Genomic DNA, 16,395 nt, shown 5'->3' with positions numbered 1-16,395 from the left:
TCATTTAACCAGGATGAAAAGGCAGATGAAATATTCTATGAGCATCTGGGAGTAGTCTCACATTCACTAGCCCTTTTTCTCTTGGAGACTTCAACTTACCACTTGTCTGCTAGAAATACAATACAGCAGAGAGGAAACAGTCTAGAAGGTACCTGGAATGTGCGGAAGAAAACTTCCTGACACAGCTGGAGAATGAGCCAACTAGGGAAGACATGTTTGCTGGACTTTTTGTTTGTGAAAAGAGAAAGAACTGTGGTTGATATGATGTTTGGGGGCCATTTTGAGCACATTGATCATGAAATGATAAGGGTTTTCAATTCTTGGAGAAGTAAGAAATATGGTTACCAGAACTGCTACCTTGGACTTCTGGAAGGCAGACTTTGGCCTGTTTAAGGGCCTGGTTGAGAGAGTGCCTTGTGAGGCAGTCCTGAAGGGCAAAAGAGTCCAGGAAGCACAGCTAGAAGATAATATGGCAACTTCCATAAAAGGCAATAAAAATAGTTGTATAAATACATTAACAACACAAGGAGGGCTAAGGAGACTCCATCCTTTATTAGATGGGAGGGGAAAACATGGTGACAAAGAATGAGGAAAGGCTGAGGTACTTAATGCCTTCATTACCTCAATCTTTAATAGTAAGATTGATTGTTCTCAGTGCACCCAGCCCTCTGAGCTAGAAGACAGTCAGGGAGCAGAATAAAGCCCCATTATCCAAGGGGAAATGATCAGTGACCTGCAACACTATTTAGAAATACAAAACTTAATGGGGCCCAAAAGGATCCTTCCAAGAGTACTGAGGGAGTGGGAGAAAGCACTCACCAAACTACTTTCAATCATTTACCAGCAGTCCTGCCTAACTGAGGAGGTCTCATTTGACTGGAAGTTACCAAATGTGAAGTCCATCTACAAGAAGGGCCAGAAGGATGATCTGAGGAACTACAGGCCTGTCAGCATGACCTTGGTGTGCAGGAAGATTATGAAGCAGATCATCATGAGTGCCATCAAATGGCATGTACAGGACAAGCAGGGGATCAGACCCAGCCAGCATGGGCTTAGGAAAGGCTGGTCCTGCTTGACTAACCTGGTCTCCTTCTAAGACAAGGTGATCCACTTAGTAGATGAGGAAAAGGCTGCAGGTGTTGTTTAGCTGGGCTTCGGTAAAGCCTTTGACACAGTTTCACACAGCATTCTCCTGGAGAAACTAGCTGCTTATGGCTTGAAAGGGTGTACTCTCACTCTCTGCTGGGTAAAAAACTGACTGGATGGCTAGGTCCGAAGAGATGTGGTGAATGGAGTTAAAAGTAACAAGTGATGTTTCTCAGGGCTCAGTATTGGGTTCAATTCTGTTAAATATCTTTATTGATGATTTGGATGAGGGCATCGAGTGAACCCTCAATATATTTGCAGATGACACCAAGTTAGGCAGGAGTGTTGATCTGCTTGAGGGCAGGAAGGCTCTGTAGAGGGATCTGGACAGACTAGATAGATGGGCTGAGGCCAATTGCATGAGGTTCAACCAGGGTAAATGCCAGGTCCTGCACTTGGGTCACAACTACCCCATGCAACGCCACAGGCTTGGGGAAGAGTGTCTAGAAAGCTGCTCAGTAGAAAAGGACTTGGGGGTGTTAGTCAATAGCCATCTGAATATGAGCCTGAAGTGTGCCCAGGTGGCCAAGAAGGCCAATGGCATCCTGGCTTGTATCAGAAATAGTGTGGCCAGCAGGGCGAGGGAAGTGATTGTCCTGTACTTGGCACTGGTGGGGTACTGTGTTCACTTTTGGGCCCGTCACTACAAGAAAGACATTGAGGTTCTGGAGTGTGTCCAGAGAAGGGCAACAAAGCTGGTGAAAGGCCTAGACCACAAGTCAGATGAGAAGTGGCTGAGGGAACCAGGCTTGTTCAATCTGGAGAAAAGGAGACTGAGGGGAGACCTTCTCACTCTGTACAACTACCTGAGGTGGGGGGTCAGCCTCTTCTCCTGGGTAAGAAGCAATAGGATAAGAAGAAATGGCCTCAAGTTGCACGAGGGGAGGTTTAGATTTGATATTAGGAGAAATTTCTTCACCAAAAGGGTTGTGAAGCATTGGAACAGACTGCCCAGGGAAGTGATAGAGACACCATTTCTGGAGGTATTTTAAAGACATGTAGATGTGGCAGTTAAGGACATGGTTTAGTGGTGGATTTGGCAGTGTTAGGTTAATGGTTGGACTTGATGATCTTAAGTGTCTTTTCCAACCTAAAGAATCCCATTATTCTATGATTCTACATAAACAATCATTAATAACAGCAAAACAATGTAGCACCATAAACATGGGTCCTTCTATGGGTTTTTTAGTCTGTTTTTTCTATTTCAACATAAAAATTTGATTTTAGAAAGAATCTGTGAATCACCATGAAATTATTTCCACAGGCTTTTGTCAGGTTTTACAGTGCATGCTCCCTGACATAGTAGGTTTAACTTATCAGAATAATACTGGATAGGCTCATGAACATGATGCAGTATTGCCATAGAACAGATTTTTTTTTCTGTGTTCTGGTATCACTCATCATTCCTTCATGCAATGGGAAGAATAATTTAATTAAAGAAGCTTAGTCAAGACAACATCAATCTCTGGAAAATCCTACCCTGAATATTTGTACGTGACTGAAAATTAAATAATTGGATGTCTCTGTAATTATAATGTCAGGCCACAGGATGCTTGCACCTGTTCAGTTTTGCATTGTCAAAGTGTGATAAAGCAAGCTGCAGTAAAAGGCAGGTGGCAAGTTAGGCTCTCAGCGAAGTTGCAAATTTCACGTGTTTCAAACTTGGTCATATTCTACTGTTTGTGTGTACAAATCTTATCAATCACTTTCTACATTCTGTAGAAAGATTGTTGCAGAAGATAGAAAAAATTGAGAAAAGCAAGGAAAATTGACCTCAGGTTTGATCTAGCACTTTATAAACCTATTCATGACTAATCTGTCTGGAACAAGAATAGATAACTTCTCTGTAGGCATTATCTTAATTGACAAGCCAGCATCTTTAATGCAGTGTCCAGAAGCAACATGTAGCTGTTTTCCTCAGACAAATAATTTGACTGATGTGGCAATTCAGTGTTATAAAGTGATATGAAAGGCACTGAGATTTGATTTAGAAGACAATAGAATTAGGTACAGTCATGTGGCTGTGCCCTCAGGTTTTTTTTCTAACTGCACAATTTTCTAACAACAGTAAAAACCATCCCCAGGGACTGAAGATGCAGAATTTGGCTTCTCCCTTTATCTGTTCTCTTAGCAGCTGTACATCCCAACTGTGTTAATGTTTAAAGACATGTTTTTCATAGCTCAGCTTCAGGTCAGCATGATGCGATCAGAGAAAACTGCTCTTCTCACTGTGACTTGAGAAACCTGCATAATTCCATTGGCATGGGGGAATCAAGATGTGAAAGTAGCTTAACTGCATCCTTAACTGTGCAAAGCAACATTATTTTGTAGTGCTTAACCTCTTCACAGTCCTGAAAGACTGTAATGAAACTAAGAATACTGAGAGTTATTTTTCAGGGCCTATCTTGTGTTTTAAAGCTGTTTTTTTCTCTCAACCAGGCATAACAATGACAAGACATTTCTTGTCTGGATTAATGAAGAGGACCACACCAGGGTGATCTCCATGGAAAAGGGTGGCAACATGAAACGGGTGTTTGAAAGATTTTGTCATGGTTTAAAAGAGGTATTAACTCAAGTAGTTTAGTATACCTGTTTGTTTATTGTTGGGCTGTTGTCAGCATTACTTAGCATGATTAACACTGAACTGACATCTCCAGAAGAAACAAAATAAAGTAACACCAGTTCAAGTAGCAACCCACATTAATAGCAGTTAAAGAAGGAAACAAATTGTTAGCTGAGTTGTAGAAAAAATAGTTAAAATGTCATTTTAGCTTTTATATTACAGTCTTCAGCACTGAATTACTAAAGAAATGTTTTTTCTTTTTCCTTGGAACAATTGATTTATTTGTCTCACTCTGGAAAAGCAGATTTCACTCCAGCTTCTCTGGATTTCTAGACTCCCCTTTCTCAGGAGATCCCCAACTGCTATATAGCTTATACAATTGTACACTCCCACATTGCTTCAAAGCTACCAGCACAGGCCTTCACCTGAAAAAAACCCAAACAAATACCACATGGCAAAGTAGGGAAAGCAGGGAACTATAATGGCTTCTACATGTATATTAACCAGAAAAGGAAAGTCAGAGAAGGTGTACCCCTCCTGATAAACAGTGCTGGTGAACTGGTAACAATGGATGAGAAGGCTGAGGTACTCAACAATCTTTTTCCTCAGTCTTCAATGGCCATCTCTCTTCCCACACTTCTCCTGTGGATAGACAGCAGGATGGGGACAGGGGAGCAAAGTGCTTCCCACTGTAAGTAAAGATCAGGTTCATGACCACCTGAGGAACCTGAATGTATAAAAGTCTATGGGACCCAATGAGATGCAACCCAGAGTCCAGGAGGAATTGGCCGATGTAGTTTCCAAGCCCCTCTGCATGATATTTGAAAAGTCTTGGCAGTCAGGTGAAGTCCCAGGTGACTGGAAAATGAAAAACGTTGTCCCCATCTTTAAAAAGGGTAGAAAGCAGGACCCTGGGAACCACTGGCCTGTCAGCCTCACCTCTGTGCTTGGGAATATCATTGAACAGATCCTCCTAGAAGCTATGTTAGGGCACATGGAGGACGGAGAGGTGGTTCAAGGGAGCCAACACTACTGTACCAAGGGCACATCCTGCCTGACCCACCTAGTGGCCTTCTATGATGGAGTGACTACATCAGTGGACAAAGAAAGAACTACAGATATAATTTCTGTAAAGCCTTTGACATGGTCCCCCCCAACATCCTTCTCTCTGAACTGAAGAGAGATGAATTTGATGAGTGGAGTGTTAGATATATAAGAAATTAGATGGACAGTCACATCCAGAGGGTAGTGGTCAGTGGTTCAGAGTCCCAATGGACATCAGTGGTGAGTGGTGTCCCTCAGGTGTGGGAGCTCAGCACATCACTCCTGATGTCCAGAGCTACCGAGAGAACCCTTGGGGGGGGCTCGGGGGTCTTGGAATGTTGCCAAAAGCACTTGGTGGCTTGATTTTGATCCATCTAGGGATGTGCCACCGATGTATGAGGAGATGGAACCTGTGGGAATTACTCGGGTGTGAATGGTGAAGTGAAAAACATAGTTATAGGGTAAATTAGAGATTTTGGGGTTTTGGTACAGGGGGGTTGTGGAGACAAGATGGAGGAAACAAGGCATGTCACAAGACTCTTCTTTCTTCTTCTTGTCGTCCATCTTCTGGTGTGGTGTTGGCACTTGGGGATTGGTCTGGGGTGAGGGTGTATCCGGTGACGAGGGTGATAGGTATTGGGGATAAAAGGTAAATATGATATACGTAGTTTTTGTTATAAAAGATGTGCCCGCCTTGGGGGAGGTCAGAGTGCCTTTGGCTGCTGTGCTGGTCAGATCCCGGTCGGGCAGAGAAGGGACTTTATAGATAAGATATAATAAACAATTCTGAAGACCAAAAAACCCTGGAGTCCAGACTCATCTTTTGAGGCCCAGCCTGCCAGAACCATCCTAAGCATGTGTGGGAGCAGAGACGAACAGCCAAACCCCATACTCAGGGGTCTGTATTGGGGCCAGTGTTATTCATTGTCTTCATAAAGAACATAGACGAAGGGATTGAATGCACCCTCAGCAAGTTTGCAGATGACACCAAGCTGAGTGGTGCAGTTGACATGCCTGAAGGACAGGATGCCATCCAGAGGGACCTGGACAAGCTCAAGAAGTAGGACCATGGGAATTTCATGAGGTTTAATAAAACCAAGTGCAAGGTTCTGTACCTGAGTAGGGGCAACCCCTGGTATCAATACAGGCTGGGGGATGAACACATGAAAAGCAGCTCTGCTGAGAAGGCCATGGAGGTGCTGGTGGATGAGAGACTGGACATGAGCTGGCAATGTGTGCTTGCAGTCCAGAAAGCCAATTGTATCCTGAGCTGCATCAAAAGAAATGTGGCCAGCAGGTCAAGGGAGATGATGCTGCCCTTCTACTATGCGAATGTGAAACTCCACCTGGAGTGCTGCATCCAGCTCTGAGGTCCCCAGCAGAGGAAGGACATGAACCTGTTGGAGGGAATTCAGAGGAGGCCACCAAGATTATTAGAGAGATGAAACACCTCTGCTATGAGAAAAGGCTGAAAGAATTGGGTTTGTTCAGTCTGGAAAAGAGGTGGCTTTGGGGTGACCTAATTGTGGCCTTCCGGTACCTGAAGGGAGCCTACGAGAAAAATTGAGAGAGACTGTTTACAAGAGCATGTAGTGATAGGACAAAGGGGAATGGGTTCAAATTGAAAGAGAGTAGGTTTAGATTAGATATTAAGAAGAAATTCTTTACTGTGAGGGTGGTAAGGCACTGGCACAGGTTTCCCAGAGAAGTTGTGGATGCCCCATCCTTGGAAGTGTTCAAGGCCAAGTTGGATGGGGCTCTGAGCAACCTGGTTTAGTGAAAGGTGTCCCTGCCCATGGCAGGGGGTTGGAACTAGATGATCTTTAAGGTCCTTTCCAACCCAAGCCATTATATGATTCTATGATTATCTGATTGAGGAAATGGTCCCTGAAGGTAAGTTCAGAGCATCTCTAAGAAATTTTGAGTATATGGTGAGTTTGGAAACATGGAAAAACAAAAGTGCCTAGTGCATGCTTCATTGGCATCTGGGTGGTTTACTAGGATCTGGTATGCTTTTTAGGCATATCCATGAGACTGAATGATGTACAGGATTGGGGTCTAAGTGACAGCTTGTGGATGCTGTTTCCATGTTTTCTTCTGCTACTGTGCTTATCTCTTGTTCAAGAGAAGTGGACCTCTGGACATTGACATATGGTCAGATAGCTTTGGAAACTGTGACAAGAGCAAGTGTATGAGGCAGAAAATCAGATCTAGTTTCTTACAAGCAATTTCTGTGTCCTCACACAATATTTAAATGTCAGGAGAGTCCATTATTTTGTATTCTTCTGCAGAATGGAAATATTTGCCTATATTGCAGAGGACTTGTGAACTTGAACTGGCATAGGTATCTGATTATCTTCTGACAGTGGTTTTACTGAACTGAAATCGTATTTGGGTCACAGAATTAAGTCTCAGAAGTGTATTTGAGTGGACAGAATAGTGGCTTACTCAAAGGTCAATAGACTTTTGTGATATTTCTGAGGATAATGATTTCAGTCTCCTTTGTAACTGGGTTTTAGAATTACTAATGAAAATAATTATAGAGGACCTATGTCGTCTTTTCATAGTAGAAGCAGGGCTATGAATTTTAGGCATTTAAAAATCAAGTGTCCTTCACCTAGCATCATGTAATCACCTTGAAAATTATATAAAACTAGGCTTTAGCTCCTTTCGTTTGCTCCACAGTATTTGAGATGTTTGGACTCGTGCTTTGCAACCTTGCTCTAAAAGCACCTAGGCTAGAAAATCATTCATAGTATAGGTAAAAAATTATTATGTGACCATGTAGTTTCATGGGCTAAGGCCATGTGATAAAGTGCTAAAGAGCCTTCAAGTCAAGGGCAGTTAGAAAATGATGAAGAATTTTTTGTAATATTCACTGGTAAACTTGATGCCTAATGAATACAAAGGCTCATAGTAGAGCCAAACCAGACTTTACTTGAGTATATCTATATGCACCTCCATCAGTAAATTGTGAAGTTAAACATCAACATAGATACAAAGTGAAAATAATCTAATCTATAAATAACTGTCAGAAGATGAGATATATGTATGCAGTTCTTTCTTTTTCCTCTTTTTTTTTTTTTTTTGCCTTCATAGGTTGAAAGACTAATTAAAGAACGAGGCTGGGAGTTCATGTGGAATGAACGTCTTGGATACGTTCTGACTTGTCCTTCGAACCTAGGAACTGGTTTACGTGCTGGAGTCCATGTAAAGCTGCCAAAGCTTAGCAAGGTACATAAATTGTTTAAAAGGCCAGTGATATAAATCAGGTCTTCATGTGATTTATAAAGAAACAAATAAATAATAACAGTTTACAGCAATTGGATATTTGCAAGATGTGCAGCAGCTAAGTCCCAGGCATAATTCATGACTGAGCATACTTGTATTATGAAAATTATTATATTTGTTATGGAAATTATTCTACTCAGCAGACAAACACCAACACAGGCCATAATCCAAAGACAGAGGAAATTGTCTCTGCCTGTCATTCTGGAGATGGTATTAGATCATGGATAATAACAATAAGCAAGGCAAAAGACAATATGCACAAACCTATTTCTTCTGTTAGGATCCAAGGTTTCCAAAAATCCTGGATAACTTGAGGCTGCAGAAGCGTGGCACTGGTGGAGTGGACACAGCAGCTGTAGCAGACGTGTATGATATCTCCAACCTGGACCGCATGGGTCGATCAGAGGTAACTTGTTTGTTTTATTCCTTGCTTTTAAACTCAGATCTGCACTAAGACTGTTTCCCTCCATCTGAGTTCACTAAGAATTCAGTAATTTTTTGGAGTTATGGCAGTTTTTTCTCCTTGTGAATTTAATCCAATGAAAAGGCTTACCCAACAAAAAATTACTACAGTGCATGCAATGTCTGCCAAATATGACAAGTTCCTGAGCAAGTTCCATAAATGTGACTGGTTTACATCATGTGCTGAAGTATTTTGTTGAAAGCATGCAGGTACTGGAAACATTTGGTTGTGGTAACAGAATTCCCTTGGGACTATGTTTCTCAGCATCACAGCATGAATTTTTATACCTGAATACCTCCTGGACTACACAGCTATGAGATAGGTGTACAGGTTGTCTCTCCAGTGCTGGGCATGAGCTAGGTATCTAAGAATCATAGGATCATAGAATGGTTGGAAGGGACTTTAAAGATCATCTAATTCCAACCCCTCTGCCATCATATGGGATGTCACCAACTAGATCAGGTTGCCCAGGGCCCCATCAAGCTTGGCCTTGAACACTTTCAAGGATGGGGCATCCACAACTTCTCTGGGAAACCTGTGCCAGTGCCTCACCATCCTCGCAGTAAAGAATTTCTTCCTAATATTTAATCTACACCTACTCTCTTTCAATTTGAACCCATTCCCCCTTGTCCTATCACTACATGCCCTTGTAAAAAGTCCCTCTCCATTTTTCTGAATGAGGTTCACTGAAGTTGTACACTAGGAACAGAGCTACATACTGTACATTGGACAGGTATTTGCTGTACCCAGTGCAAAATGCTGAGGAAAGAAGCAGGATTTTAGGACTAACCCACACAGGGAATCAAGCACTGACATTAAGAGTGGATTAACATGCCATTTCCCTTTTAGGATTCAGTCATGCACTTTCACTGTATTGAGTTTGGCTGGGATGACATTAGTTTTCCCCTGTGCAGCCCCCCTAGTACTGTGCTTTGCATTGGTAGCCAGAAAGGTGTTGATAACACACCAGTGTTTTGGCTACTGCTGAGCAGTGCTGGTGCAGCATCAGTGCTGTCTCCAACATTATGCCCCCCTTACCAGTGGGCTGAGGGTGGGCAAGATCTTGAGAGGGGGCATAACCAGGACAGCTAACCCAAATTGACCAAAGGGATATTCCATACCATATCACATCTGTTCAGATATAAAAGCTATGAAAAGGAGGAGGAAGGAAGGGGGGGGGGGGGGCATTCGTTATTTACAGTGTTTGCCTTCCAGAGCAACCACTACACATTATGAAGCTCTGATTCCTGGGAAGAGGTCATAGATTACTTGCTAACAGGAAGTAGAGAATAAAATCTTTGGGTTTTTTTTCCATTGCTTGCATGTGTGCCACCTTTGCTTTTTCTTTAGTAAACTGCCTTTTTCTTGACCCATGAGGGTTTTTCCCTATGTTATGTTCTTGCCCTCCCCCCCCCCCTCCCCGCCCCCCACCCCTTCCATCCAGCTGAGGAAGGGAGTGATAGAGTGGCTTGGTGGGCAACTGATATCCAGCCAAGGTCAATCTACCACAGCAAGTTAGTCTCCAGAAGCTTTCAGGGCTCATGCTACTACTGGATTGGGGAAATGAGTGTCTCTTCCCCTCCTTGCACTTCCATTCCAATTAGTTTTCAGTTGACTGTTTTCTCATAGGAGAACATAATTTTTGCCTTTTCCATCCCTCAAAGAACTATATGGCTTTAAAATTAAATAGCACAAAACTATACTAGTATCTTAATATCACAGAGTAAGTTTTCGTTTCTATGGTTGATGATGTATAGATTATCCTCCACAGTTCACTAGTGTCCATTTGGATGCAGTGCATTCTTTCTTCTACAGTACTGACTGTATATTGAATAAAGCTGTTGTATTTCACAGAATATAGGTAAACAACAGTCTAAAACATCAAGAAGTAAGCACATATCTACAGATGCTCTTAGCATGCTAAACGGTAAGGGAGAGCTCTGCATGATTCTGTGAGTCATTTCAGTATTACTCATCTCATTACTATCCATCAAGAAAATACAACTATCCTACTTTCTACAGAAGAAAGAAAAGGTGCCAGTAGTCTTCACAGTCATTTACGGAATGTCAGACCAACGTTCCATAGCTCTTAAGCCCAAACACATTTGGATAAAGGTATTAATCCAAACCTCACAAGATGCTGTTGGCAAAACACCAGAACCTCTTTACTTACACTGGCATTTGTTGCTTCAGAGAGAACTGCCCAGTGTCTCTAAACATCCATGGCACTGCCTTTTCACTTTCTTTGTCCTAATATGTAAATTGTGAGAACACAGCAAATGGGAATCCATGGCTTTGACATGCTGGAGTTCTCAGCATCTTGTATTCTCCGAGTGGTAACATTTGAAATAGGTCTCTAAACTCAAGCCTAAACCTTTTATATAAGCATTTCTGTTTGTCTATTTATATAGACATATGTGTAGGAGCAGAATTTGATGGAAATTAGGGGACTATTTGAAAATTTCTACTGTTAGAATGCCAAGCTTAGCATGAACAGGAGAAGGGGTAGGGAGAAGGGAATTACTATGGGCTTCCACTTGACCAAAGCATGACCTATATTTCCTGTGTCACAGCATGTGTGATCTCTGTGTCCAGGTCATGATTCTCCTTGGGTCTGGCTTTACTTGCAGTCTTTGCCATACAAGACAATTTTTTCCTTCCTCTATTAACAGTGCTGCCTAAATCTTTTGTTCTTATTGTTTTTCTTTTTGTTGTAGGTAGAACTAGTTCAGATTGTCATTGATGGAGTCAACTATCTAGTTGACTGTGAGAAGAAACTGGAAAGAGGTCAAGACATTAAAGTACCACCACCATTACCTCAGTTTGGCAGGAAGTGATCTTGTGACTGATGTCTGTTAATGATAAAAAATATGGCTGCCATTTTGACAGAAAGGCACCTCTGTATATCTCTATTTAAATACCTTGTTTAATAAAACACTGCCTGATACCCAACATCTCTCTAGATGCCTGGTCATACTAACAGAAAATATTCTTAGTGCAGCTTTAGTAAGACAACCACTTTGTAGGGACTGCTTCCCTTTACCCTTTGTCTTCTCAGCAACCTTTATCTAGGCTTTGAGCCTTTCTTTCTTGGCTGATGATAAGGAAAGTATTACTTGAATCATGCAAAAGGCACAAATACATAACTCTAGCTTGTATGTACACTTATGGCTATATTTATGCAGACTTCTGAGCACCTGAGTTTTATTCACAGAAGCACTTGTCTTGAGTGCCTGTCCAGAGTACAAAAAAATCTCTCAGTCTGAAGGGCAGGTGCTTGCAACATGCTCATTACTTTTTCAGAATTCAACACCATGTTCAAAAGTTAACTAGAACAAGCAGCTGCAAATGGCTTCAGTCTCTGAAGTCTGCCACTTGATCTGTCATCTGGAACTCATTGGTGTCTCTGTATGGGAGATGTCTCTTCTCTGTTCAGGACTGGTTTGCAGACAAACTTATTTACTATGTCATCCCAAACCCTCGAACTTTCTTAGCCCTGGTGGAGCATTCACCAGGTCACTTTCAGGTGTTTTCCTCAGGTACCACCTCTGGCCTTAGACTGCAGCAAGCTGAACCTAAAATCAGAAGTAACAAATATCAGTTTTCTGATATTCTATATCCAACAGAAACCTGCCCAGAATTACCTTTTGCAGTCTTTTCCTGCAGCTTTCTGCTCACGGGTAATAGGGACCAGGCTCCAGCACCAGTCACCCAAGTGCCCAGGATGTACTGGAATACGGTACCCTGAGTAAAATCTTCTCAGTGCTCCTGAGCAGCTTGGAAAAACAGCAGACAGTTAGAGTCCCTTTGCTTATCTTTTACATATGAAATGTATTCAGTGTTTCACAGTAACCTTTCAAAACATGCTCTGGTGAATGTGCTATCTGTGTTGACATTGAGCTGGGAGTAGTATTTGTAAGGCTATGTAGAAGAGGAGGGTACCTGCTCATGTACTGAGTTTGCATGGCAAGGTTTTGGTAGTGTGGGGAGCTACAGGGATAGCTTCTTTAAGATGTCAGAAACTTCCCCCATGTCACTGTTGAGTAAGAAACGACACTGACACACCAGAAGGCTGGTTTGCACAGCATCTTGCTTTACTTCAAAAATCTCTCCTTTATACACTGTTCCAATACAGCTAGACCAGATTTGTCAATTAATCAATACATTTCACCTGATTGACTAAATACAAAAACACCTTTCTTATAAACAGTCTTTGAGAAAGACAGGAAAACAGAGAGTAGGAAAACACCACCTGCAGGTTGTTTATAATAACAAGCTATCATTGTTTCTCTGCAACTCCCTAAAGTCTCACAAGCCGATCCTGGGAAAACTTATCTAGTTTTCTCACTCTCTGACCAGGCTGTCACATCCACACCCCCATGTCTGACAGTCAGTTGTAGCCAGCTTCAAGACAGACTTGCCACTGGCCAAAGCTAAGCCAATCAGCCCTGGTGGTAGCACCCCTGTGGTAACATTTAAGAAGGGGGAAAAGGTTCTGTGCAACAGCAGCCAGAAGAGAGGAGTGAGAATATGTGAGACAAACAACTCTGCAGATACCAAGGTCAGTGAAGAAAGAGGGGGAGGAGGTGCTCCAGGCTCCCCCATTCCCTGTCCCTGTATACTGCTTGGAGGGAGGAGGTAGAGAATTCAGGAAACAAACTGAGGTCAGGAAGAAAAGGGGGGGGGGAAGGTGTTTTAAGATTTTTTTTAAATTATCATTTCCTATTATCATACTCTGACCTATGACTGGCAATAAATTTAAATTAATTTCCCCAAATCGAGTCTGTTTTGCCTCTTATGGTAATTGCTGAGTGATCTTCCTGTCCTTATCTTGACCCACAAGTCTTTTGTCATATTTTTTTTTCTGCCCCTGCCCATTTGAGGAAGGGGAGTGATAGAATGGCTTGGTGGGCACCTGGTATCCAGACAAGGTCAATCCACCACAGCTCCCTTAAGGATATCCAGTCAAGGATCTTTGTAATGCAAAAGGGGATAAAAAGAAAGGAGGGAAGCAAGGAGCAACACATAGAAGATACAAACCTGACGAACAGACAATAAGCGAGGCAATAGCAAGAACCAAACCTAGTCAGTTAAACTAATTGATAAGAGGATGAGGAAGGTGTGAACACTTATTTCAGTAAGATTATCTGATCAAGAACTTTGTCAAAATGGGATAAGGAAATGGGTGAGGCAATAAGCAAAACATCTAGACCTGACAAACAAACAAGTGGCCATGACTGAAGGAAAGTCCAAAGGAAAGTCTGGAGGCTGAGACTGAGCTGTACGGGGGGTTTTTCAACATCAGGGACATCCGAGCAGCAGCCCCCAGCCTCATCAGGACCTGTAAGCTCTCGGCAGCCAACCAGGTGGAGAGGGGGCGGTGCCGGGAGCAACCAAGGGAGATTTAAATGGTTCCAAGGAGCTCAGCATGTCTATGAGGGCATGGCATGGCAGTTCACGCGGAAGGGTGAGCAGGTAGAGCTCATCTCTGAGCAGCCAATAGAGGCAGCAAACAGACTCAGCAGCTGATAAGGAAGAGCAAAGAGAGCCTTTTAGCCCCAGTCTTGTTAGCGTACTAGTTCAAGCTTCCTCAGTTATGGTGTTGCCATGCAGTAAAGCTCAATCCCATGTAGCTACAGGAGTCACTGAACCAGCCATGTCAGTCTTCCAGCCACCTGGACCTGCTAATGGTAGATGCAGCTCTTCAGGTGACAGATTGTCAGGATTGCCTGATGCCTCTTTGCGAGGCTGGGGCTGACAAACTGTCCTTTTGCAGAAGGTGTGCTGTGGTTGAGGAGCTGTGTTGCCAGATGTCTTGGTTTAAAGGACAGATGTCGGCCAAGGAAGGGGGGAACCTCCTTTGGAATAGAAAATATGACCTCCTTCCCTCCAAATTATTATAATTTTGAAATTACGGGGCTTTCAGGCAAAGATATGGGAAAAGGAATAACAGTTCTTTACTAGAATCTATATAATAATAAGACAAACAAACAACAACAACGGCAGCAACAACAAACAAAACCAGATACCCAATAACAGCCTTCTTTCAGCTGTCAAGCACTTTCCCCTTTTGTGTAGTTATGGTCACAGCCAGCAGAGGAGCTGTTTGCTCCAGGCTGGGCAGGGCAGGGGCAATGATTCTCCTGCGGTTGCAGGGGGCACCGTGGCACCAGCTCAGCCGCATCTCTACACAGTAATGGCAGGTGAGCTGGTGGGAGAGATAGAAAAGGAGCTTCCTTTACAAACCTACAGGGGCAGCCAGTCTCAGTGCCCCGCTGGATGGCAAAATGGGCTGTAGCAGGAACCTCAGAGTAGCAGGCTGGAACAGCAGTGGCAGGCACACCTGGGGGTGGTGTTATAGATGCATATTATAATATTGGCTTCTCGCAAATATTAAAATGGATTTTATATGCGTGATGTTCAAGTAACTTTGCTATAAAGATATAGTTTGTATTTCTGCTGTTAATTAAGCTTAGACATAGTAAAGAAATAGCTGATATAAGTATGCTTGTGTTAAAATGCCTGCTTGGATGGAATAACATCCAATGAACATAGGATGAGGACACCTGCTACAGATATGCCAACTATCAGAACTCATTGTTTGAAGACAGTGTGGACCAAGGCCCAAAAACTAGAAGTGATAAAGAGAAGGAGCCAAAACCACAGCCAAGAAACATGCATGCTCTAAAAAGGCGGATCCCAAGCAGGGGCCATGTAAAATAGTTTCTGGGATATGTAAACTAGTTTATGGATATGCATAAGGGTCTATGGATATGCAACAAGCTGATGTAACGGAAAAGGTATTTAAGGGGTATCCCCGAAGAGAACGGTGTGCTCTTGGCTGAGTGCCAAGACACATCCTGCTGTAATAACCTTTGCTCTATGGTCCTTGTCTCCTATTGTCCTTTATTAAACTGCTTAAATTTTCACAGGAGAGTGAATGTGTTTTTCACAGTGGCAAACAAAATGCAGCAGAAACTCCGGGGCTGTGCCAGAAGCTGCAGGGTGTCTGGGTGTTGGGTTAAAGTGTAGCAAGAAGCCCTGAAACAGTGGCAGAGAACATCGGGGCTGGGCAGGGAATTGCTCCCCTGGATAGCTCATCGGGGATGACTGGTCCCGGGGGTTGGGCTGCGCAGATTGAGTGGCCCTGGTGGGAGCAGGGGACAAGGCGGGGGCAGTGACCATTTCTGGACACCAAACAAAAAACAAAAAAATGGATATGGGATAAAAACCATTCCCAAGACACCAGGTGAAGGAGCTACAGGAAGAAGTGAACAGGCTATGTAGTATTCAAGTGAATGAGCAGGAGATTGATTATTTTAAGAGATGCTACAGTCTCAAGACTCTTGGGAGTCTCAAACCTCCATTGTAGTGAAGAAGCAGGTGGACTCAGAATGCTGCAGGGTAATTGTGGGGTTCGGCTGTTTGTCTCTGTCCCCACACACGCTTAGGATGGTTCTGGCAGGCTGTGTCTCAAAAGATGAGTCTGGACTCCAGGGTTTTTCGGTCTTCAGAATTGTTTATTATATCTTATCTTTAAAGTCCCTTCTCTGCCCGACTGGGATCTGACCAGCACGGCAGCCAAAGGCACTCTGGCCACCCCCAAGGCGGGCACATCTTTTATAACAAAAACTACGTATATCATATTTACCTTTTATCCCCAATACCTATCACCCTCGTCACAGGATACACTCTCGTCCCAGACCAATCCCCAAGTGCCAACACCACAGCAGAAGATGGATGACAAGAAGAAGAAAGAAGAGTCTTGTGACCTGCCCTGTTTCCTCCATCTTGTCTCCATAACCCCCCTGTACAAAAACCCCAAAATCTGTAATTTACCCTATAACTACGTTTTTCACTTCACCATTCACACCCGGGTAATTCCCAC

At 43.0% G+C, this 16,395-nt stretch overlaps 1 protein-coding gene across 2 annotated transcripts in view; it reads left to right on the top strand.

Annotated features, from left to right (window-relative positions):
* The window catches only part of LOC103824904 (creatine kinase S-type, mitochondrial), a 43,169-nt gene extending 31,716 nt beyond the window's left edge, over positions 1 to 11,453 (top strand). For both annotated transcript variants that reach the window (XM_050986407.1, XM_009100208.4), the window contains exons 7-10: positions 3,586 to 3,709; positions 7,853 to 7,987; positions 8,325 to 8,450; positions 11,225 to 11,453. In XM_050986407.1, the coding sequence (XP_050842364.1) occupies positions 3,586 to 3,709; positions 7,853 to 7,987; positions 8,325 to 8,450; positions 11,225 to 11,344 (505 nt within the window). In that variant the 3' untranslated portion in view covers positions 11,345 to 11,453. The remainder of the gene's footprint in view (positions 1 to 3,585; positions 3,710 to 7,852; positions 7,988 to 8,324; positions 8,451 to 11,224) is intronic.
* The last annotated feature ends 4,942 nt before the right edge of the window (positions 11,454 to 16,395 follow it).

Source organism: Serinus canaria, chromosome W, assembly GCF_022539315.1.
Source record: "Serinus canaria isolate serCan28SL12 chromosome W, serCan2020, whole genome shotgun sequence".
Lineage (NCBI taxonomy): Eukaryota > Metazoa > Chordata > Aves > Passeriformes > Fringillidae > Serinus > Serinus canaria.
Note: the sequence above shows the minus strand (reverse complement) of the source record. Positions and strands in the feature narration are given on the sequence as shown.